Raw genomic sequence first — 22,903 nt, forward strand, 5'->3', positions numbered from 1 at the left:
TTTTAGTTATAAGACAGACTTTGCAGGGTTAATTAACAGGGAGTCTGAAGTAGAACCTTGAGCTTTATTAAAGATAGCGTATTGTTTTGTGGCAGAATATAGGAGACCTACTTCGCAGTTCATTTAAGTTGAACTTTCCACCTGTAATGTTAATGAGTAGTGTTCTGAAGTTGGTACGTGCAAAGCACATGCAGAGAACTTTAATAGGCCATCTGAGATACTAGCAGTTATAATTCTTTCTGTAGGGCTTTATTTGTCACTTTCCTTCTTCCCCACATTTTCATTTTTTGTTGTAACTTTCTTATATTTGGTAAAAAATAAAATTCATGGCCAGTTTTCTAGTGGGAATTTTTTATGACACTATAAGTCTTTAGGAACAGTATTTTCTATTTTTAACTTTTGGGCATTTTTAAAAAAGTTTCTTGTATTTAATTCTCTATTTACATTATTATAACAAGGATAAAAAGATGTCACAGGCAGCCTAATCTCCAAACCATAGTCTTAAAAACGATTACACTTCTTTGATTTTGCCACTGAAGAAGGATATTCTACCTAGGGAAAGATGATCCATAGATGCACACCTTTTCAAAAGCAAGTGTTATGTGCATGGGTTTGGATTTATGGCAGGTCCATACCCCGGCTCTCTCGTAGTGCCCCATGCCATAGCATACTGGCCTTGAACCACTGCCTGGCCTCTGCCCGTAGGATGCAGGCACTGAAGCAGGTTACATAGTGGAAAAAACAGAACAAAACAAAAATACAAAAGCAAGTATATAGAAAATAAGGCAGATAACTGACCCTGAGAAGAAAGAAGATATGATGAAAAAGCATTTTTCAAAAAAGTTTTATCTTTGAGGAATAGAGATTGACTTGACATGATATCTGAAATATTTTTATTTACTTTTATTTAGGGAGATGCATTTATCTACATGGAACCAGAGAAACAAGTTATGTCCAGGTCTTCCGATGAATGCGTCGTGGCCCTGTGTGACCAATGGTTAGTCTCTCTCATAGCAAGAAATCTCCTCCAGTCACTCTCCTTCCCCTTTAGACTTTTACTTTTTCCTAATCAATGTGTGTTCTCCCAGGTACTTGGATTATGGGGAAGAGAACTGGAAAAAGCAGACATCCCAGTGCTTGAAGAACCTGGAAACGTAAGATGGGAGAAAGTGAGGCGGGAAGGGAAAGGAGATGAGAAGCATGGAAGCCAGTGAAGGTGAGGGGAGACACTGTGCTTTTTACTCTCCAGATTCGGGGAGGAGACCAGGAGGAATTTTGAGGCTACCTTAGGCTGGCTACAAGAGCATGCTTGCTCAAGAACTTACGGTTTAGGTAAGCAAACTTCAGATTTTTCTGTTTGAACGACTTCGGCAACTTAACACTTTTTCCTCATTCCCTCTTTTCTAGTGTTTTTCTGAATTGGAAGTGAGAGCTTTCCGTTAGAGGATGAGGGAAACCAAGATGGGGGTCTCCTACCTCCTAACCCAGTTTGTTCTTTATTTACCATTTTGTTTTTATTAATTATCCAAGTAAATTTAACAAGTTCCTTTATAAGCACCTTTGTAAGTCTTGTAGAACTATTCTTAAAATGTGGATTTACAGGTGAAGTGTCTCTTCGGTCCCCCATGCATTAGTTTTCTTCTTTTTATCTTGTAGGTACCCGCCTGCCTTGGGATGAGCAGTGGCTGATTGAATCACTCTCCGATTCCACTATTTACATGGCATTTTACACGGTGGCACACCTGTTGCAGGGCGGTAACTTGCGTGGACAGGCAGAGTCTCCACTGGGCATCAGGTTGGTAAATGATGGATCAGGGAAATAAATCTATTATAGTTTGTCAGCAAAATATATCATCTTTTGATTCAAGTATTGGAGGTTCTTTTTTAGTATTTAGTTTTCATAAGAACTCACTTAACAGCCCTAATCAGTGTGGGCCAATTGGTTGAACATCATCCTGTAAACCGAAAAGTCACTGGTTTGATTCTGGTTAGGACACATACCCAGGTTGGAGGTGTGTGTGGGAGGCAACCTATCGATATTTCTCACATCAGTGTTTCTCTTTCTCTCCCCTCTCCCTTCCACTCTCTCTAAAAAAATCAAAGCCATACATTTTTTTTAAAAAGGAATTCATTTAGCTGAATTTTGCTATGTTGTTTTTGTTTTGAACTGAGAAAAAGTAATCAATAGCATCTCCCCTTTTTTATTATTATCCATCCTTCATTTTTATGGGAGTCTATTGTACTCATTTGTTACTCTTAACTACATTAAGAGATTCCTAATTCCTGGTTAGATTGAAATACTGATTCTTTTTAAAAAATTACGTATGTTTTATTGTTTGTTTGTTCGTTTTATTTTAAATACAGACCACAGCAGATGACCAAGGAAGTTTGGGATTATGTTTTCTTCAAGGAAGCTCCATTTCCTAAGACTCAGATCCCAAAGGAAAAATTAGATCAGCTAAAGCATGAGTTTGAGTTCTGGTATCCTGTGGATCTTAGAGTCTCTGGCAAGGATCTTGTTCCAAATCATCTTTCTTATTATCTTTATAATCATGTGGCTATGTGGCCAGAACAAAGGTGAGTGCTAAAAAGGATATGGACTAAATTTATTGCTTATTGACATGAATGTCTTATGGCTTCAAATATATAAGAAGTTATTATGCAGGGTATAGATTTGCCAAGTACATTAGCATTATATATATCTATACTTACTTATATTTTAATTTATACAAAGATGCAGTGTTGTAGACACTATTTCTGACTTGTGTTTTTATATAGCCCTGTCTGTGATTTTTAAATACATACATAGTAATTCACTGTATGCTTGTACCATAATTTTATAACCAGTCCTTTGCTAATAGACACTTTCATTGTTTTCATTTGTTTCCTATTATAAACAGAGCTTAGTAAATATCCTTGTACATTTGTGTTAGCAAACTTTTGTTAATCTTTTAACATTTATCTCAACATTTTAAGCCTAAACCACAATCTTTAAGTTTTATTTTCTCTCTTTAAACATTTACCTATAAAGTGACAAATGGCCTGTGGCTGTGAGAGCAAATGGACATCTTCTCCTCAACTCTGAGAAGGTAAGGCTCATTGAGAGTTAAAAATTCTGCAGAAAGTGTTCTAATTTAGGAAGTTGCACCTTTTTAAAATTAAAGAGATAAAGAATATGAAAATCAGATGCTTAAAAGTCTTACATTTAAAATGTTTAGGACTACCAGCATAAATTAAAGTTTTATCTTTAAAATTGAGTGTGTGGCCCTGGCTGGTGTGGTTCAGTTGGTTGGATGTCATCCTGTACATCAAAAGGTTGCTGGTTCAAGTCCCGGTCAGGGCACATGCCCAGGTTGCCGGCTCAATCTCTGGTAGGTTCCTGTAAGAGGCAGCCTATCAATGTGTTGCTCTCACATCGATGTGTCTCTGTCTCTCTCTTCCTTTCTAAAAACAAATAAAAAATATTTAAAAAGTAAAATGTGTAGAGTAGGTAGTATTAATTGAGGGGAGGGAACCTACCTATTAGAACACTTGTACAGTATTTATTTTCACAAAAGGTAACATGAATTGTGACTGGAGCAGAGAGAGAGACAGAGGCAGACAGAGTAACTGTAAAGACCTTAGAGTATCTTTCTCACTGAAGTTGAAGCAATAGCTTGGTGGTTTTTGTATTTTATTTTATACTGTGACTGGCTGTTAAATTAGAATGTTAGAATTTTGGAGTTTGTTATAACATGACATTTTCTTTGGTTTCAACATTGTTGTGTTATACACTGTGCTGATTTTATTGGTACATGATATTTTATTGCCATGAGGTGGACCATTGATATAATAATCACCTCTCTTTGATATCAGCAAAGTTATGATTAAGACATAAGAAATTAAAAATAAATATTGCTGAGTTGGGCACAGTGCTCCTTAGATGTGCTGCCCTCAGGGAGAGCACAATTTGAACAACCAGTTATCATGACCCTAGTCACTGAAGTTCCTAAAACCCTAATAACTCTGGCCTCATGAGCTAGTCCATTTATTTTTGAAGGACTAGTTAATATAGAGCTCTTCTCTATATCACCTGAAGTATTCCAGAGTTATAGTGGGATAATTCCTTGGGCACAAAGTAATAGTAGGGTTTAATGTGGACTGAGCCTCAGCCTGGAGATCCTGTCCCAGCTCTCACTCACCAGCCGAAATACCCATAGAAATCACTATTGACTGTAAAAGTCACTCACCTCTGTAAAATTAGTTTAGGGTACCTTTTTCTTCTATCTTTCTAAAACTTGTTGTCTTTATCTGATCGTGGCCAACCCATATAACGTGATTTGGTTGGTCAGGTCTGTTTCATTTATGTATAGTCCTGCTAATGCTTGCTTACTGGCTTTCTATTCCAGATGTCAAAATCCACAGGCAACTTTCTCACTTTGACCCAAGCTATTGACAAATTTTCAGCCGATGGTGAGTATACTTTTTTATCATTGCTGTTGCATAGAATTCGATTCTTCTCAGATTATACAAGGCAATTTAAAATTTGTTTTAATCTTATTGCTTTTTTTCTTTTGCTCTTACCAATACTTTAAAAAAGTATTCATGGCCCTAGCTGGTTTGGCTCAGTGGATAGAGTGTCATCCTGTGGACTGACGGGTCCCAGGTTCGATTCTGGTCAAGGGCATATGCCTGAGTTGTGGGCTCGATCCCGAGTGGGGGACGTGCAGGAGGCAGCCAATCAATTGATTCTCTCTCATCATTGATATTTTTATCTCTCTTTCCCTCTTTTTTCCTATCTGAAATCAATAAAGATATATTAAAAAGTATTTATGGTTTCTTTATATACAAGCGCCGTAATGTTTAAAACATAAGAATTGCTAAGACACAATGATATTGAAATTAGGCCAATTAATAACCCTCCATGGCCTCTAATTGTTCAGGTGGAAGCAATAGTCGCATGTTTCTCACTTTAAAACAAAAGCTAGAAATGATTAAGCTTCATGAGCAAAGCATGTTGAAAGCTGAGATGGGCTGAGAGCTAGACCTCTTTCCTCAGGTAGCCAAGTTGTGAAAGGAAAAGTTATTGAAGGAAATTAAAAGCATTCCTCCAGTGCACACAGTAATAATAAGAAATCAAAACAGCTTTATTGCTGATATGAAAGTTTTAGTGGTCTGGATAGAAGCTCAAACCAGTCACAACATTCCCTTAAGTAAGCCAGTGGTCGGCAAACTCATTAGTCAACAGGGCTGTGTTGACTAATGAGTTTGCCGACCACTTGACTAGACTAAATGTTACCATGTAGTTGGAAGCTGTGAGGATTAGGCAATTGTGGCATATAGTGTGCAAAGAGGTAAAGGGTAGTATATGACAGTGGCCGTGGTTTGCCGACCACTGCCTTAAGCCAAAGTCTAATCCAGGTAAGACCCAACTCTTTTTAGTTCTATGAAACCTGAGAGAGGTGAGGAAGCTGCAGAAAAAAAACCTGAAGTTAACAGTGATTGATTCATGAGTTTTAAAGGAAGAAATGTCTTCATAACACAGTTCATAGTTTCCTCACTCATTTAAAAAAAATATTTTATTGATTTTTTACAGAGAAGAAGGAAGAGGGATAGAGAGTTAGAAACGTCAATGAGAAACATTGATCAGCTGCCTCCTGCACACCTCCTACTGGGGATGTGCCCGCAACAAAGGTACATGCCCTTGACTGGAATCAAATCTGGGACCCTTCTGTCCACAGGCTGACGCTCTATCCACTAAGCCAAACTGGTCAGCGCTCCTCACTCTTTTTAGCAGCCCCATGCTTTCCATTGCAAGGATGTCCTATACCTTATGTAATTAGGCTCTTATTGATGGCTTTTTTTCCAGTATTTTAGAATGGAAGATTTTGTTGGAAAGTAAAATTTTGTTAGTAGAAAACTTGGAAGGAAGAATCTACGCTGAGGGCTAGGAATTAAATATGTATTTGTACACATGAAGCATCAATGTGTGTTTTCATGCATTAAAATATTGTAATACTTTGCTATCTCTAAATGAGACTGAGATGTTGATAGGGATATCTATTCCTAGTTTATTAAATTTTTCCTTTGCCTCATTGAAGACCACTTTATCTCATTAACTCAACATTCCTGAGAAGAAAAGCATATTGATGCTAAGTGTATGCAAATTAATACAGATGGTGCAGATATCTTAACAGCATCTACTTTTGGTGATTTTTGTTTTGCTGTTGATCCGTGGCAGTCCTTTAAAGCTTTGGCTAGCTCTTAATTTATGGGCACGCTTCGTAGTGTGCCAGCTGGATGCATAATTGATATTGAGGAACCACAGTTTAAAATCAGCGATGGTTTTTTTCCCTCCGTCCAGGAATGCGCTTGGCTCTGGCTGATGCTGGTGACACTGTGGAAGATGCTAACTTTGTGGAAGCCATGGCAGATGCAGGTATTCTCCGTCTGTACACCTGGGTGGAGTGGGTGAAAGAAATGGTTGCCAACTGGGACAGCCTCAGAAGTGGTCCAGCCAGCACCTTCAATGATAGAGTTTTTGCCAGGTAACCTGTGGCTTCCAGCCACTTTGTTCTTTAGAGTGACTTAGTCCTGGTGCATTTTTAAGTTTTCTTTTTCCACCCTAAAATAAATGTAGATGATAATAGCTACTATTCATCGAAAGCTTACTTGTGCCAGGTACAATGCTAATTACTTTGAATCCATTATCCGATTTTAGCCTCACAGCAACCTTATATAATGAAGGTATTTTTAGCTCTATTTTATAAAGAAATTGAAGCTTAGAAAAATTATTTCATTACATGCCTTAAAGCTAGTCATTTCAAACTTGGGATGTGAATTTGCTTCTATCTTTTTCCAAAGCCCATCCTCATAACCATTTTATCATGCTCTCTTGCATCAAAGTAGTGCAGAATGGTTCAAGGAAAAGTAGATGAAAAGAAATGGAGAAATATCATTTTCGTTTTCCTTTCAAAAGACATTTATCAACATCTATGTCTCAGGGACCATCCTAAGTACTGGTCTTACAAAGATGGATAAGACTCAGTCCTTCTTGTTGTCTAGCAAGAGAGAAAAACACTTGTCCCTTATTACAATTAGAAGTGTAATAATAGGGATTGAGGGAATTCAGATGGTGTGTGCATTCTGGGTTCCTTAAAAAACAAACAGGATTTTTGCAAGGAAAAGAGAAAGCCCTGGAAAGATATGGTATATATTTGAAGTAAAGTAGGTGGAAGGCAAAAGTAGGTGGTGAACCAAGTTGGGCCAGATTAGGCCATATTATGAAAGGCCTGCAGTAGCATGAGAAAATTATTCCAAAATATCCAATGTCAGTTGTTTAGAATGCAACAGTTAACCTTGATTACAACTTTAGGTAAGCTGTTTTCATATTTCATTTTGGGTTTCATTACCTAGTTATCATCAAGAAATTTTTATTTTAAAAAATTTCTTTAAGCCAAAATCTGTTTGGTTCAGTGGATAGAGCATTGGTCTGTAGACTGAAAGATCCTGGGTTCGATTCTTGTCAAGGACATATACCTTGGTTGCAGGCACATCCCCGGTGGGGGTGTGCAGGAGGCAACTGGTCGATGTTTCTAGCTCTCTATCCGTATCCCTTCCACTCTGTAAAAAAAAATCAATAAAATATATTTTAAAAAAAAATTTATTTAAGCCGAAACCGGTTCGGCCTGCGGACTGAAAGGTCCCAGGTGTGATTCCGGTTTAGGGCATCTACCTTGGTTGCGGGCCCATCCCCAGTAGGTGGTGTGCAAGAGGTAGCTAATCGATGACTCTCTCTCATCGATGTTTCTGACTCTCTGTCCCTCTCTCTTCCTCTCTGTAAAAAATAAATAAAATATATTTAAAAAAATTTATTTAAGAATGTTTTTATTGATTTCTTTTTATTTTAGCGAGAGAGAGGAAGGAAGAGGATAGATAGAAATATTAATGAGAGAACATTGATCAGCTGCTTCCTATATAACCACCCCTGGGGATTGAGCCTGTAACCTGGGTATGTACCCTGTCTAGGAATCAAACCATGTTCTTTTGGTTCATGGGTCAATGCTCAACCACTGAGCCACACCAGCCAGGTATCAAGAAATTTTTAAATAAGAGCATGGCTAACTGCTTTCATAAGCAGTAGCTCTAAGCAATGTTAGGTGACAATATGTTCTTAAAAGTGCATCCTATATAATAATAGCCTAATATGCTAAGTGTCTAGTTGTCTGTTCAACCAAAATTTAATATGCTAATGATATGCTAAGGCCACTCAACTGCTTGCTATGATGTGCACTGACCACCAGGGAGCAGACAGTTGACAGGTCAACCAGTCGCTATGACATGCACTGACCACTAGGGGGAGGCGTTCAACACAGGAGCTGCCCTCTGGTGGTTAGTGCGCTCCCACAGAGGGAATGCTACTCAGCCAGAAGCTGGGCTCATGCTAAGGAGCCCGAGAGCTCCTGAACTGCAAGAGGGCGCAGGCAGGGTAGAGGGGACCCTCCCCCCCGCCCCCCCAGTGCAGGAATTTCATGCACTGGGCCTCTAATATACAAATAATAGGGAGGGACAATAGGCAGTCTTTAAGGACCATGAAAATGGTCTTTTGGTTAAGCAGTTTTAAATGTTTCGGGTTTTGTTCTCATTTTACTGTGTATAAACAGCAGTTTTTGATTCCTTCACACCCAGTAACCTTTTTTTTTCCTATTCAATAGTGAAATGAATGCAGGAATTATAAAAACAGATCAAAACTATGAAAAGATGATGTTTAAAGAAGCTTTGAAAACAGGGTTTTTTGAGTTGCAGGTAGGCTGTTCATTTTTTAAATAGCTATAAAATATCTCAGTGTCTATATTATGTGTTTTTCCCTCCTGCTGTATGATAACAACTCATCTAAAGTGGAGACTGAAAATTTTGTTAAGAAATTTAAAAATTCTTCAATAAATTGTGATTGTAACTATTTTTCTTTAATATTTTTTCTGTTGTATTCCTTTAACATAAGTAATTCTGTTTCTAGTTGAGCTATGAGCATTAATAAAGAGATTAAATTTAAAAATCCATAATTCTTTCTAGAAAAACATTTCTAAGTTGATAAAAAATAAAGGCATAAAAAAGAAAAGAAAAATAAAGACAATTGTAACTGCTTTTACTAGTAGTAGTTTGAAAACCAGTATTTTCTGAGGCTTTCCACAAGATGTCAGTATTTCCTCAAGTTTGGCAGTTCAAGTGCTTAAAGTGAAAATGTAGCTTTATTCAAAATCCGTTGTGTTAAATATCACATTGGGATTTCTGTGACTTGGTTTTCGTAGATGTGGTTAAATAAGGGTAAGTGCTGAGCTTAGCAGTGTGTTATATGTATAGCCTTTTTTGATACTTAATATCTTTTCTATATGCTGAGCATTTGCCCTTAGTACACAGTTTAAATTGTTCAGTTTTAATGTCTGTTACAAAAATGTCTTTTCAAACACTTTTTCTTGAGACACATACACCTGCAGTATCCTTTGGACAAAGATTGATAAACATTTCCTTGCAAATTTTTAAAGTAATACCTTTACAAATATTCATTATGGAATTTTAAAAGACTAAAAACTTAAAAATGCCTAAGTTATCAAGAACTTTTTATTTAAAAATATGTTTTTATTGTTTTTTTCTTAGTGAGACAGGAGGAAAGAGGGATAGAGAGATAGAAACATCAGTGAGAGAACATTGATCGGCTATTACGAGAGATACTGATTTTTTTCTTTACTTTTATTCTAAAGAAGTATGGGGAAATGGTAAATAATTTCAAATTTTATAGGCCGCAAAAGATAAGTACCGTGAATTGGCCATTGAAGGGATGCACAGAGACCTCGTGTTCCGATTCATTGAAGTTCAGACTCTTCTCTTGGCTCCATTCTGTCCACATTTGTGTGAGCACATCTGGACACTCCTGGGAAAGGTATATTTATGCATTTAAGATGTTGTGGCCAGTTTTGATTTTTGTCTCATGAAATAAATGTTGGGGTAATGTTGTTACTTAAGAAAAAAGACTGAAAATGAATAATTTAAGAATCATCATCATCATCATTACAACAGATTAACTGAAGCTGCCTTCTGTTTAGACAATATCATGTGTGTGCTTTTGCTTATATGCATAGTGTATATATATTTTATAAACATTGATTATATGCATGTGGCTTCTCACCTCATTCCTGTTAGGAAATGTTATAACACATTTAAATATATTCAGGTATATGTTTAAGTACATGTCTAACTAATATTGTCTTTCCAACTGTTAAAGAGGTAAAAATATTGAGAAAGATATAAATGTTATGAACTGCCTATAAACAAAGATAGGAGTGTATATTTGCATAAATATTCTTGTTTTATATAAAATTCCTGGCATACATAGGGCTGCATATTCAGGGATATTATATTAGCATTTTTACTATGAAGATAAATTCAATTATTTCTCCCTGGTTTGCAGATAAACAGGTTGGCTGGTTTAATAACTCCTTTCCAACCTTATTAGCTAGGCTCTTTTGCATTTTTCTCTGCACAAATAATGCAAAAATGTGCTTATGGTGTATATACCACATAGCCATACTTTCAACACTGGATGTATTAAAAGGATAAAAACTGAGAGCGTGCATGATTTATACAATAATGATTAAATTTAGGCAAATTAGCATTACATAATTTTCTTTGAAAGTGAGCATATGTGTGTGGGTATTATATTAATATGCTTGTACAAATGGATGCTAATTAAGAATGTAGAGTAAGCCTTCACAGCTTGAATTCGGGAACATTAGGTCAGAGGCTGTGTGGAGTCAGGGTTGGAACTTGAAGCACACCATTGCAGATGGTAGCTTTGGTCTGAAATCGTAATCAAGAATCATAAAATAGTCATGTTGTCTAATCTTACTGGGCCTTTCTGTTTTTACTTAAAAGCCTGACTCAATTATGCGTGCTTCGTGGCCTGTCGTGGGACCTGTGGATGATGTCTTGATACGTTCCTCACAGTATCTCATGGAGGTCGCACATGACCTTAGGCTGCGACTGAAGACTTACATGATGCCAGCTAAAGGGAAGGTGAAGTATTTTTTAAAAATATATATTTTATTGATTTTTTACAGAGAGGAAGAGAGAGGGACAGAGGGTTAGAAACATTAATGAGAGAGAATCATCGATCAGCTGCCTCCTGCACACCCTCTACTGGGGATGTGCCTGCAACCAAGGTACATGCCCTTGACCGGAATCAAACCTGGGACCCTTTAATCTGCAGGCCAATGCTCTATCCACTGAGCCAAACTGGTTAGGGCCTTTTTTTTTTTTTTTTTTTAAGGTCATTCCTAAAACCTTACTGGTCAATTAATATTTAACAGTAATGAAAATTAAGGCAACTTTCATTAAAGAGTGTAGGGCTGTCTTCATTGCTAATGCAGTTCTGCATTATGTGTCTTTTTTAATGTTCAAGGCAGTCGTGGTGTATCCTGGGGGGAGGGTTCTTTTCTTTGTGGGCTTATATGGAAGTGATTACATGGTTTTTTCCTTTTCTTTTACTCTGTAGAAGACTGACAAGCAACCATCTCAGAAGCCTTCCCATTGCACCATCTATGTGGCGAAGAACTACCCATCCTGGCAACACACCACCCTGTCAGTTCTGCGTCAGCACTTCCAGGTGAGGCTCCCAGCAGACTGCCCCCACCCTGCGGTGTCCTCCCTGTGCGGCCTTTAGGATGTTGACAGTGTCCGGGAGAGGGAAGACCGGCAGCTCAGTGTCCTTACCTCTAGTCACGTCCTTTGTTGTCTTTGGTGACTCCTAAATGGATGCCAGGGGAGAAGCTGCTGTTTCTCATCATTTTTGAAGATTGCATCTAGTTGCCTGTAATTAAAGACGCTAGGACTTTTTTATACGTGTGGTTAAAATTATGAAGCAAAAACGCTGAGATGCATGAAACTTTAACCTTATTATGTTTGAAAAACTCGTAGCTTGGTTCTTGAGCAATTTAAAAGAAATTGTTCAGGTTAATAATTACCCATAGAAATGGAGAGCTGGTGTTGTTTTTGTCTCCATCAGTTAAGTAGCTATTATATATGATAGCTCTATTGAAAGGAAATTCAGTATTTATTCTTTAAATTTAGACACAAAACATGAAGGTGTACTTAAAAAGAGAGAGAGAGAGAGAGAGCAAATAGAGAATAGAGATTATGGCCAAAGCATAAAGTGATAACAAAGGAAAAATCCCTGGTTTTGATTTTATAGACCTTTCTTAGAATTTTGCCTCAATAATTTTTATAGTTAATTAAGAATTACATAGAGAAACTTTTAAATTAGCAAAATTTGATGGAAAGAGAAGAGCAAGTATTTTTTTTTTTTAATTCTTTGTGAACCTAATTTTATGGAGAACTATTTTCCCATTTGTGTGTAATAGAAATAGAAGGTAGCTTCTAGTATCTGCTTGCAGATTTTGACTTATATGTAAGAGTAAACACTACTTTTGGAGTTTGGAGGTAGTGAAGTGAAACTGTGCCTCGGTGGATTGAATATTCATACCAACATTTTCAAGGAAGCAGTAGGAGAACTAATTATAGTATGCAATGTCCCTGGTTTTAAAAATAAACTCACGCTATTTTTCTTTTAGAAGTTCTATTTTTACATAGTATTCATTAACTAGTTATTGTATAGTTTCAAAATGACATCATCTTTTGGTATTTGGAAAGATTAGCTTCCTTTAAAATTTTTGTTTTCATCCAAAAGAACCCAAAGAATGCTAGTTTGTAATCAAGAAGAACGTACTTATGTTGAATATGGCACCTTTTCGTGACATAAGGAAAAGGAGTGTTTCTTATCCTCTTGTTTTTCTTTCATTGTATTTCAAAGCAACACACTGACGAGTAGAGAGAAAAATTTCTCCCATGTACCTCACTTAGTAAAGGTTAGAAATGAAAGTAAATGGCTTATTGGAAATCTTACGATATGTTACTTTTCATTTACATTTGTTCCCAGCCCTTGGCTTTGATACTGTGTTTTTGCAATAAGGAGAAAATGAGTCACCCCAAACTCTGAAAAGGCAGCTTGCTTTCTCACTCTATTAAAGGGGACAGCTGGTGTTTGCAGAAGTGAATTTAAATTCACACAGCACATTTGGGACTTACACATATTAGTGATATATGATTCAGGCATTTGGTTTTGATGGATAGAAATAATCCTTCTTTTTAACAGGTCTGTAGCTTGGGATTTTTTTGTGCCTGATTGTGCTGATGTGTAACAAAATGGTCAAAAGCAGATTATAAATCTGTAGGATACTTGTGTGGAATTTTCATTTTGATAGAACTAATGAAGTACTTCTAGAAGTTTATAGGACCATTTGTTTTCTCACCAGATAAGATCTAGTGTTACAATCCTGGAGGCGCCATTATTGTCAGAAAAAAGATAATATTCACCGCAGTGTACCTGCTTTCCTTCTTTACCCTCAAAACTGAGTTTAGAGGGATAGGCGACTCCCTCCTGTGCTGTTCTTCCCCTTTCCCTTCCTCGTGATGCTAGGGCTGTACCCTCTTCCTGTTCTCCACCGACTGGTAGAGGTCATTCTGTGTCTGCCCAACTTCCTACAGGCACATCAGTCCTCCATCATCTTTAAAATATTTTTCTCTACTTTCCTCTCCAACTCTTTCTATTTTTTTAGAACAATAATGGAAAATTGCCTGATAACAAAATCCTTGCTACCGAACTAGGCAACTTGCCAGAATTGAAGAAATATATGAAGAAAGTGATGCCATTTGTTGCCATGATTAAGGTAAGCTGTGGGCTTGTGGAGCTAAGACCACACGAGTAATGGTTAGATAGGCCAGTAGAACGAGGAGGAAGTCTCCCCAAGGTGTCTGCTGATACAGCACTTCTCTTTTTTTTAAATTAAATTAAATTTTATTTTAAAAAATAATTCTTTATTGTTGAAAATGTTATATATGGCCCTCATTTTCTCCCATTGGCCCTCTCTAGTCCCCCTTACATTTCTTCCCCCCGGGCCTTTAGGACCCTGTTGTCTAGATCCATGGGTTATGCATATATGCATACAAGGTCTTTGGTTGATTACCTCCTACCCACCCATGAAATAGCACTTCTCAATCAGTGGTTATGGGAAATGAACAACTGGGTGTGGGCTTTACCTTTTTGCTGAGTATGTGAAAATATGTCTGGTGGAGGAGAAGTGGCTTAGAATTGCTTCTCTAAATGATTCTCTTCATGTTCTACCTTCCCTTTTCAGTTCGGGGAGGAAGCATATTCTTCTGATGTATATTAGGGTGTTTTTCTAGATCCTATTACTGGAACCAGGATCCTGCATTTCTACAGGTTTAGGGTAACTGGATAAATGTTGTTTATAGTGTTGAAAGCAGGGTTTCTCAACAATGACTCTATGAGTATTTTGGGCCAGGTAGTTATTTGTTGTGGGATGCTATCCTGTACACCAGTGATTCCCAAAGTGGTCTATATTGACCCCCAGGGGTCTATGACAACCTGCAAGGGGTCTACGTCAGCGAAAAAAAAATTTGGGGGTCCATGAAATGAAAATGGGGGTCCACGATAGTGGATCTCAACATACACTGATAGTACCTATTTACTTACATCATATTATCTTATAATATAAAAACATATAAATTATTTATAAAAGTACCTATGAAGTAAAAAATTTATTATATATATTTATAAAATTGTGTAAGTTGTAGGATAAAAACCTGCACATAATGATATACCAGTATCATCTTGTTACAAGCATACGCGCAGTAAACATTCTTGCCAATTTTTGTCTCAAAGCTTCGCGAACTTGCACCGACTTGTTCAATTCGTCACTCTATAAATATGAATGTGAGAAAAATACGTTCATTCGTTTCCTGAATCTTGAATAGGAAAGTGCTGAGAAAATATTTAAAAAAATATAAACTGGTAGTTTATCATACAAATTATAGTGAATCAGTGTTATTTTGTTTGAGAATGCCAGAGAAAAGTAGGTACATTATTTTTTATTAAATTTTAACACTAAACTTCACTACAGTTAGAAATTTACAAAAAAATCAATATCAGGTAAGTAGGGGGTCTACCCAAAACCGAAAAACATGGCAAGGGGTCTACGGCACAAACAAGTTTGGGAACCTCTGCTGTACACTATGGAGTTTAGCAGTATCCTTGGTATCTTCCCGCTAGATGCCGGTAGATCCTCCCTTTTATCCCCCTCAACTCTGACAACCAAAGATGTCTTCAGACATTGCTAAATGTCTCCTGCAGGCAAAATCAGCATTCTCCCTTTCAGCTCCTCCATTAGGGATCATTGGGTTAGACTCTTAGTTTTCTCCATATACATAGCTGATTTTTTGGATTGCTTGATAAAGAGAAATGGAAAGAAGGCTGTATGTTGCTTCAGATCTCAGACTCTGGGGCCAGGCAAATCTTAGTCCAAACCCTGTTTGCCTCTGACTTCTTAGTTTTGAGGCCTTATATACATTACTTCAATTCTTTGGGTCACAAAGTTTTTCATTTATAATGTGAGGAAATTAATAGAACCTACCTTTTAAGAGTGATGTGAGGAGTCAATGAAATAATAGTTTTAATACACTTGAATACTACCTGTCAAGAAGTAGGCGCAGTCATTTAAAAAAATATATAAATCAGTATCTTCCAGCCTGCTGGGCACATAGTGGTAATTCTTATACTTTAGATTAATTTTCAAATCTCCTAGGCTTCAGATGCCTGCTTGATGGAGACTCAGACTCTCAGCTTGTCCTACATTGGAGTAGATTGTATTCTTAGGAGAGCCTTTTAATTCTCCTAGAGCAAAATTAACTCTCTGAATCTTATGGCATTTCAAGTCTGAGAATTTAGAATTCTGGGTTGATCTATACCAATCATGTTATATGTCTACTGGTATGCTCCTTAGTCAGTGGTCCCATTGATCAGATTGCCAGATCCATTGTCAATATATGGATTCAACAAACTATCCTTACATTGTTGGTTGCAAAAATGTGCATTAACAAAATTCAGAGAAACTGATTTGAAAACTAGTAATAAGATTTTAGATTCAAGAGTTGGCTTTTTGAAAAACCAATGCTAGATTGTTTGAATAGTAATATATTTTGGGGGATTTGCCAGGCATGTTATTGGTGTTGAAAAATGTTTAATAACTCTGGTAGTAAGAATAACTTTTAAGCATTTGTTTTTCTATGAGAAAAGAAACAGACTTACTAGTAGATGGCAAATGAAAATAGTTAATACTAGGAATCATGCTAAGTCACTTTCATGTAAGTGCACCCTATTGGAGGCAGTTAGCTATGCTTGTGCATATGAACTTGTTTTTTTTTTTTTTTTTTTTTGAGTTGGCAAAATATTTTATTTCATGTTCAAGAAAATGAATTCTTTTTTATATGTCACAGCATTACCTGAGTATCCTTATAGTATAACTTTTTACATTTTATTTTAAAATTTGCAGGAATATGTTAGGGAATTTATTATTAATTTACTATTTTGTGAAATAGCTTTAAAGATTTGTTATCTTGAAAAACTTTATTATTATTAATAATTAACTTATTTTTGTTACCAGAAGGGATATTGTCACACATTTGTTTGATTCTTTGTCTAAGCAGTCTTTTGGCTTGCATATTAAATTAGTCTAAATAAACTATGATAAAATCATATTTACTTTATGAATCTGAAAACCTTATCCTTCCAGTCATTTCATTACTGCCTTCATCTTTTCATATTTAAAATGATAATTATTCTGAGCTAGTAATTTCATTAACAAACAGACATAGATAAGCGAAGCTATGAGTCCAAGACCTTTGCTTTACTGTTCAAATTTGAAGATTTTATCAATTGAGAGAAGAATGATTGCTTTGAAGGAAATATATTCTTTTCAATGTATTGTTAATGTGCTTTTGTTTTTCAAAACCATTTTGGCTGTTAGGAAAATCTGGAGAAGGTGGGACCTCGTGTTCTGGATTTGCAATTAGAATTCGATGAGCAGGCAGTGCTTATGGAGAATATAGTCTACCTGACCAATTCCCTTGAGGTAAGAGGAGCTAGGGAGTATAATAACTAATTAGCCCTGTAAACATATCCAGTTCTTTTGTTTTATAATAGACCTTTTATAAACTTCATCTTCTGTGTTTACTGACTTTGCCAAATATATCAGAATTTTTTTGGGGAAGGAAGAGAATGAATGGATATAGAAGTTGTAGAAAGAAAAAATGACCTGTTGTCTTATTCACTTATCAATTATTCTACACATAAAATACTAGCTATATATACACCTGGATTCCCCCCTCACACACAAATACAAATTATCTTTTAAAAAGTGAGTTTAGAACTTATATTCAAATAGTTTCAAAATTGCTCATATTAGGGAGTACTCTGAATTGCTTCTTCTCTCCCTCCCCTCCTCTGTCCCTTATTTTTAGACTTTAGACTTACAGAATTGGCTTAGTTAGAATTCTTGGTTCATGATATATATTATTACTGGTCATATTTTTAGATTTAAATGTTTAAATTTCCATTCTGGAATGTAAAGCTCTTTTTTTTTAAAGTAAGTGACATATTATATTAGTTTCAGGTGTACGACATAGTTGACGTTTATATATGTTATGAAATGATCTCTAGGATAGGTCTAGTAACCATCAGTCACCATACAAAGTTATTGTGGTACTATCTACTACATTCCCTGTGTCTACGTTATATCTCTTATTTTTACACTCTCATGAATCTACTACCAACTCAAGAACTAGAACATTACCAATAGCTTTCACATCTTCTCTCTGTCCCACCATGCTGCCCCAGTCATAGCTTCATATGTCAATTCTAAAAATGCTGTCTCTCAGACAACTTAGACAGAAGGAAAGATAATCTGCTAGAGAAAAATTGTTAGAAGAATCTAAGTAGTGATAATGGAGACTGAAGTAAAAAAAAAAAAAAAAGCAAGTTTAGAGTCAATAAAATTGTTTTATGAAATATTAGAATGAAAGATAGTTGCTTTTAAATAAGCATTATATATTATGAAATTATAAATAAGTTAACAAATTAACAAATATTAATAGATATCTATTTTAAGGATAGTTTTAAATATTCATATATATTCATGGAGGTAAAAAAAACTTAAAACTTTGGGAAGTGGAGACACATTCAGGGTCATCTTATTTTCAGGCATATGCAATATGTTACATTTATGAGTTTATTTATTTACCTAGAAGGCTTTTATTCTCAAATGTTAAATTTCTTAACTTTATTTAAGTTCAGCCTTTTATGCTGATTTTTCAGGTAAATTTCAGATTTCATCATAGAAAATGTTGACCCATCACTGTAAATAACAGTACTATGACACAGCTAGGATCATATATAGTTAAGTAATTGATTACAGATCTCATTTAATGTTTATATAGGAAATAAAATTGCACAGACCATTTCATGTTAAGTGGAGAACCTAGTTTTGTTCTTTGGTGAAATGAGGTGATGATTAATTTCAATCATATTACTAAGTGATAATAATGGCTTCCATTTTCCCTCCTCTATTTAGCTAGAACGCATAGATGTGAAGTGTGCCTCTGAAGCAGAAGATAAAGTCAGGGAAGAATGCTGTCCTGGGAAACCACTTAATGTTTTCAGAACAGAAGTAAGTTGCAAGAATCTCACCAAAGCATTGTATTTTAGAGCTTGAAAAGACCTTAGAGATCATTACATCCAAACCCATCATTTTAAAGATGAAGGAAGAGAGGTCCAGAGAAGGAAAGTGATTGGTTTGGACCAGGCTACATAGTTTGTTAGAAGTGGGGGTGGACTTGAGATCTTTTAATTCCCTGGTTGGTGCAATACTCACTTTTTCTTACTCTACTCTAATGGATGGCACCAGATGTTATTTGTGGATTTAAAAAATAGAAGCATTATTTTGAAGGCCTGGTTTTTATTTTATTTTTTTAAAAAATATGTTTTTACTGATTTTAAAGAGAGAGGAAGGGAGAGGGATAGAGAGATAGAAGCATCAATGATGAGAGAGAATCATCTATCAGCTGCCTCCTGCACAGGCCCCACTGGGGATAAGTCCACAACTCGGTCATGTGCCCTGATAGAAATCGAACCGTGACCTCCTGGTTCATAGGTTGACTCTCAACCACTGAGCCACATCAGCTAGCAACACCTAGTTTTTATTTTTTAAAAATACTAAAATTGAAATGTGAGGCTTTTTCATTTTTTATTAAATTTATTGGGGTCACATTGGTCAACAGGAATGGATAGGTTTCAGCTGCGGGTTTCTATATTACAAGATCTGTAAATTGCACCGTGGGCTCACCAACCAAAGTCAAATCTTCTGTCATCATATATTAGGATTCCCTTCGTCCCCTACCCCCTTCCCTCTGGCAACCACCACCCTGTTGTTTGTGTATTCCTTTGTCAAGGTTTTAGATACTACCAGAATTAAATCTGTCTTTTATTGGGCATTAAAAATGTAGCAGAGATCCCTCTTCGCTCAGCAGTATTCAAGTTTGATTCCCTGTAATGATCATTTTCTCTTTATTTTCCTAAGCCTGGTGTGTCAGTTTTTATAGTGAATCCCCAGCCATCCAATGGCCACTTCTCAACCAAAATTGAAATCAGGCAAGGAGATACCCGCGATTCTATCATCAGGCGCTTAATGAAAGTGGACCGAGGAATCAAAGGTAAATGGTGGCCCTGTACATTTGGCAGGAGCTTGTGGATTTGATGAATTTTAGGGGGAGGGGAGAAAGAAAAGTACCTGGCTTGCTCAGGGACAGCTGTGTAATGTTGTGGGAAGAGTATTGGACCCAGAATGAGGAGACCTGTATTCTCTTTGGGACGTTGGGACGAGGTAGCTTGGTGACTTGAATATGTCACTTAAGCTCTAAACTGAGCTTTTAGTTAAAGTGAGGATACTGGATTACATATTTTCTAAGACTCTTTCTATCTCTAAAATTGTAACAAGCAATTTCTTCTCTCGGAGGTTTTTAGAATTAAAGACACATCCTTTATAGTCTAAACCAGTGGTTCTCAACCTCTCTAATGCCGAGATCCTTTAATACAGTTCTTCATGTTGTGGTGACCCCCAACCATAAAATTATTTTCATTGCTACTTCATAACTGCAGTTTTGCTACTGTTAATGAATCATAATGTAAATATCTGTGTTTTCCAGTGGTCTTAGGTGACCCTGCTAGTGGTTCTCAACCTGTGGGTCGAGCCAGGTCTTAGACTGAGCTCAGTCTGAAGGGAGTCATTATATCTCTGTATTATTTTTCTTCCTAGTTATGAAGACAAATTAATGTCTAGATAATTTTGCATTATCTCTCTCTTTTCTTCTTGATGGCAATTAAGGGTTGATTGGTTCATATTCCATGAGTGTGAGTTTCTGAAAAGATTTATAAATCCCAGACAATGACCTAATTTATGGAACTATATTCAGGCCAAGAGTATGCCATTAACATAAAAGACTTAAAATGGCCCGTTGGAACTCATTCTACCATGTTATTTTTTGTTCTCTTGAAGTCATTTGTTCAGCTTGTGTGGACATTTAAAAAAATACGTTTTTATTGACTTCTAGAGAAAGAGAAAAGGAGAGGGAGAGAGAGAACCATCAATGTGAGAGCAAAACATCTATTGGCTGCCTCCCACATGCCCCTGCAGGGAATTGAGCCCGAAACCCGGGCATGTACCCTAACCGGGAATTGAGCTGGCAATCTTTCAGTGCTTGGGACGACACCCAACCAACCCAGCCACACCGGCCAGGGCTTGGGGACATTTCTTGATTGACTGTCATGTGTAGTGTATGTGGCAGTAAGTGTGTATGTGGAGACTCCAATGAGTGTACTCGGGTTTGGGAGTCCATAATGCACTGTTCATTAGACACTGCATCTAGTGGAGGAAAGGGATCTAAGCTATTGGCATACATGATTCTAGTGTAAGGAGAAACTGCTGAGTGAGTAAGGGAGGTATAGATAACTCACAGCACAGAAAGGAGTGAGATTATTCCCAACTGTGGTCATCAGGAATGAGCTTATGGAGAAAATGTTTGAATGGGTGTGAAATTTATATCTGTTAGGGCAGGGGTCCTCAAACTTTTTAAAGTGGGGGCCAGATCACGGTCCCTCAGAGAGCTGGAGGGCCGGACTATATGAACTACTAATTCCTACTGTAACACCTCGGCTGCGCTCACTGCCCAAAAAACCTGGCGGGCCGGATCAGACTCCTCTGCGGGCCGCATGTGGCCCGCGGGCCGTAGTTTGAAGACCCCTGTGTTAGAGTGAGGGGAAGGAGTGTCTAGCAGGAGGGAAACTCGAATCCTGGTCCCACTGTGTATCAGCAGTATGTCAGGGCTAGAGATTTTATTGTTTTGAGACATTATTTTAAAATTGTGGTAAATTATACAAATAAAATTGACCGTTTTAGTCATTTTAATTGGCCAGTTCAGTGCCATTAAATACATCCATATTGTGGTGCAACTTTGCACTATCCATCCCTAAGACAGAGCTTTTCCATCATCCTAAGCTGAGACCCTGTACCCACTAATTAATAACATCCCATAATTCTACCTCCCTCTCGTCCCTGGTAACCACTGCTCTCTACTTTCTGCCTTTAATGTCTGACTGTTTTGGTACCTTAAAGAAGTAGAATCATACAAAATTTGTCCTTTTCTGTCCGGCTTATTTCACGTAGCACAGTGTCTTCAAGGTTCCTCCATGTGGTTACTGGCATCTACCTTCTTCCCTCTTAAACCAGGACCTGTAGAATGACAGCACCATCCTTAGAGCTGATAGCCACAAAAGGAAAGTGTGAAGTGTGGGTATATAGGAAGCCATTTTGCGGCTTTATTCGCTGTTTTATGTTGCCATAGGCTGAGTAGCTGCGATGGGAAAGGAGTGCAGTTCAATAGCACTTCTTTCTCTGTCCGCTGCAGCGACCAGCACATTAGTGCCAATTGTGTTGAGGGTGGTTGTGATCCAGGTCCAGAAGGAGCTGGCCTAAAACCATCATTTTATGCCACAAAGACCACTGAGCAGCTGTTTGATGATAATGACTTTAAATCACACATGAACTAATAACTTGGAGGTGAAGGCTCCATCTCACATTATCAATCCCTACGGACTTTCAATTGCTCTCATCGCTGCTCTGAGTGCCTTAAATCTTGTGTAGTTGCAGACTCAGATTTCAACAATTTCCACCAGGTGTGGGATAAGAAAAGATAGTAAAACCACTAAGAACGCTCCAAGACTTAATGGCAGTAATGAACTACATGGCGAAACATCAAAGCAAGTGTGTGTTGTTACTTAGAAGCCTGATTGAGTACTAAGGCTTCTTTGAAATAGTTTGATTCAGAATTTTGCTTGGAATAATGAGGGAGGTCTATTTTTCAGGGACACACACACACACACACACACACACACACAAGCAGATCTGCAGGAAAAGTGGTTGCACATAAAATCTGCAGTTAGAACTAGTCCCTGCTTCCCTAGCAAAACAATTTGGCGTCACTGATGTGCATGTTGAATTGCAAGAGCCATTAAAATTGCACCTCCCCCCCCCCCCCCCCCCCCCCGGCCCAATTAGACCAGGGCTGTCATGCAGGCTGTGTCTGCTCCTTTCCCGCTTTAACTCTCAGGCTTGTGCTGCATCTGGCAATAGATTATATGGCCTCTGCAGAGACTCGCAGGCAGGGTTTGCCTCTGGTGGTTGCAGGTAATTGCTCTATAAGCCCCAAGATCCCTCCTCTAAACCCACAGTCCTTCAGTCTTTGTTTCCCAAGGAGAAGAGAGTGCCTGGATAACTTGTACTCCCGGCGTAGCCGCCAGCTGCGTTAATGTCTGCTTTTATCTCTTATCCCTCTCTTACTAAGCGTCATACTCTCATGGCAACATAACTGGGAGTGGAGCTCACGGACCACCCAGCGCCCTGCTTCA

At 37.4% G+C, this 22,903-nt stretch overlaps 1 protein-coding gene across 1 annotated transcript in view; it reads left to right on the plus strand.

Moving 5' to 3' along the window:
* Positions 1–22,903, plus strand: part of LARS1 (leucyl-tRNA synthetase 1) — a 49,446-nt gene that overhangs the window by 25,266 nt on the left and 1,277 nt on the right. Inside the window, exons 16-31 of the mRNA XM_084883145.1 lie at positions 912–997; positions 1,089–1,154; positions 1,250–1,332; positions 1,657–1,795; positions 2,365–2,577; positions 3,032–3,089; positions 4,389–4,452; positions 6,344–6,527; positions 8,694–8,784; positions 9,776–9,916; positions 10,909–11,049; positions 11,528–11,638; positions 13,647–13,757; positions 16,914–17,018; positions 18,516–18,611; positions 19,521–19,653. Coding sequence (XP_084739271.1) covers positions 912–997; positions 1,089–1,154; positions 1,250–1,332; positions 1,657–1,795; positions 2,365–2,577; positions 3,032–3,089; positions 4,389–4,452; positions 6,344–6,527; positions 8,694–8,784; positions 9,776–9,916; positions 10,909–11,049; positions 11,528–11,638; positions 13,647–13,757; positions 16,914–17,018; positions 18,516–18,611; positions 19,521–19,653 — 1,822 coding nt within the window. The remainder of the gene's footprint in view (positions 1–911; positions 998–1,088; positions 1,155–1,249; positions 1,333–1,656; positions 1,796–2,364; positions 2,578–3,031; positions 3,090–4,388; positions 4,453–6,343; positions 6,528–8,693; positions 8,785–9,775; positions 9,917–10,908; positions 11,050–11,527; positions 11,639–13,646; positions 13,758–16,913; positions 17,019–18,515; positions 18,612–19,520; positions 19,654–22,903) is intronic.

Source organism: Pipistrellus hanaki, assembly GCF_964339955.1.
Source record: "Pipistrellus hanaki genome assembly, chromosome: 5".
NCBI classification, from domain to species: domain Eukaryota; kingdom Metazoa; phylum Chordata; class Mammalia; order Chiroptera; family Vespertilionidae; genus Pipistrellus; species Pipistrellus hanaki.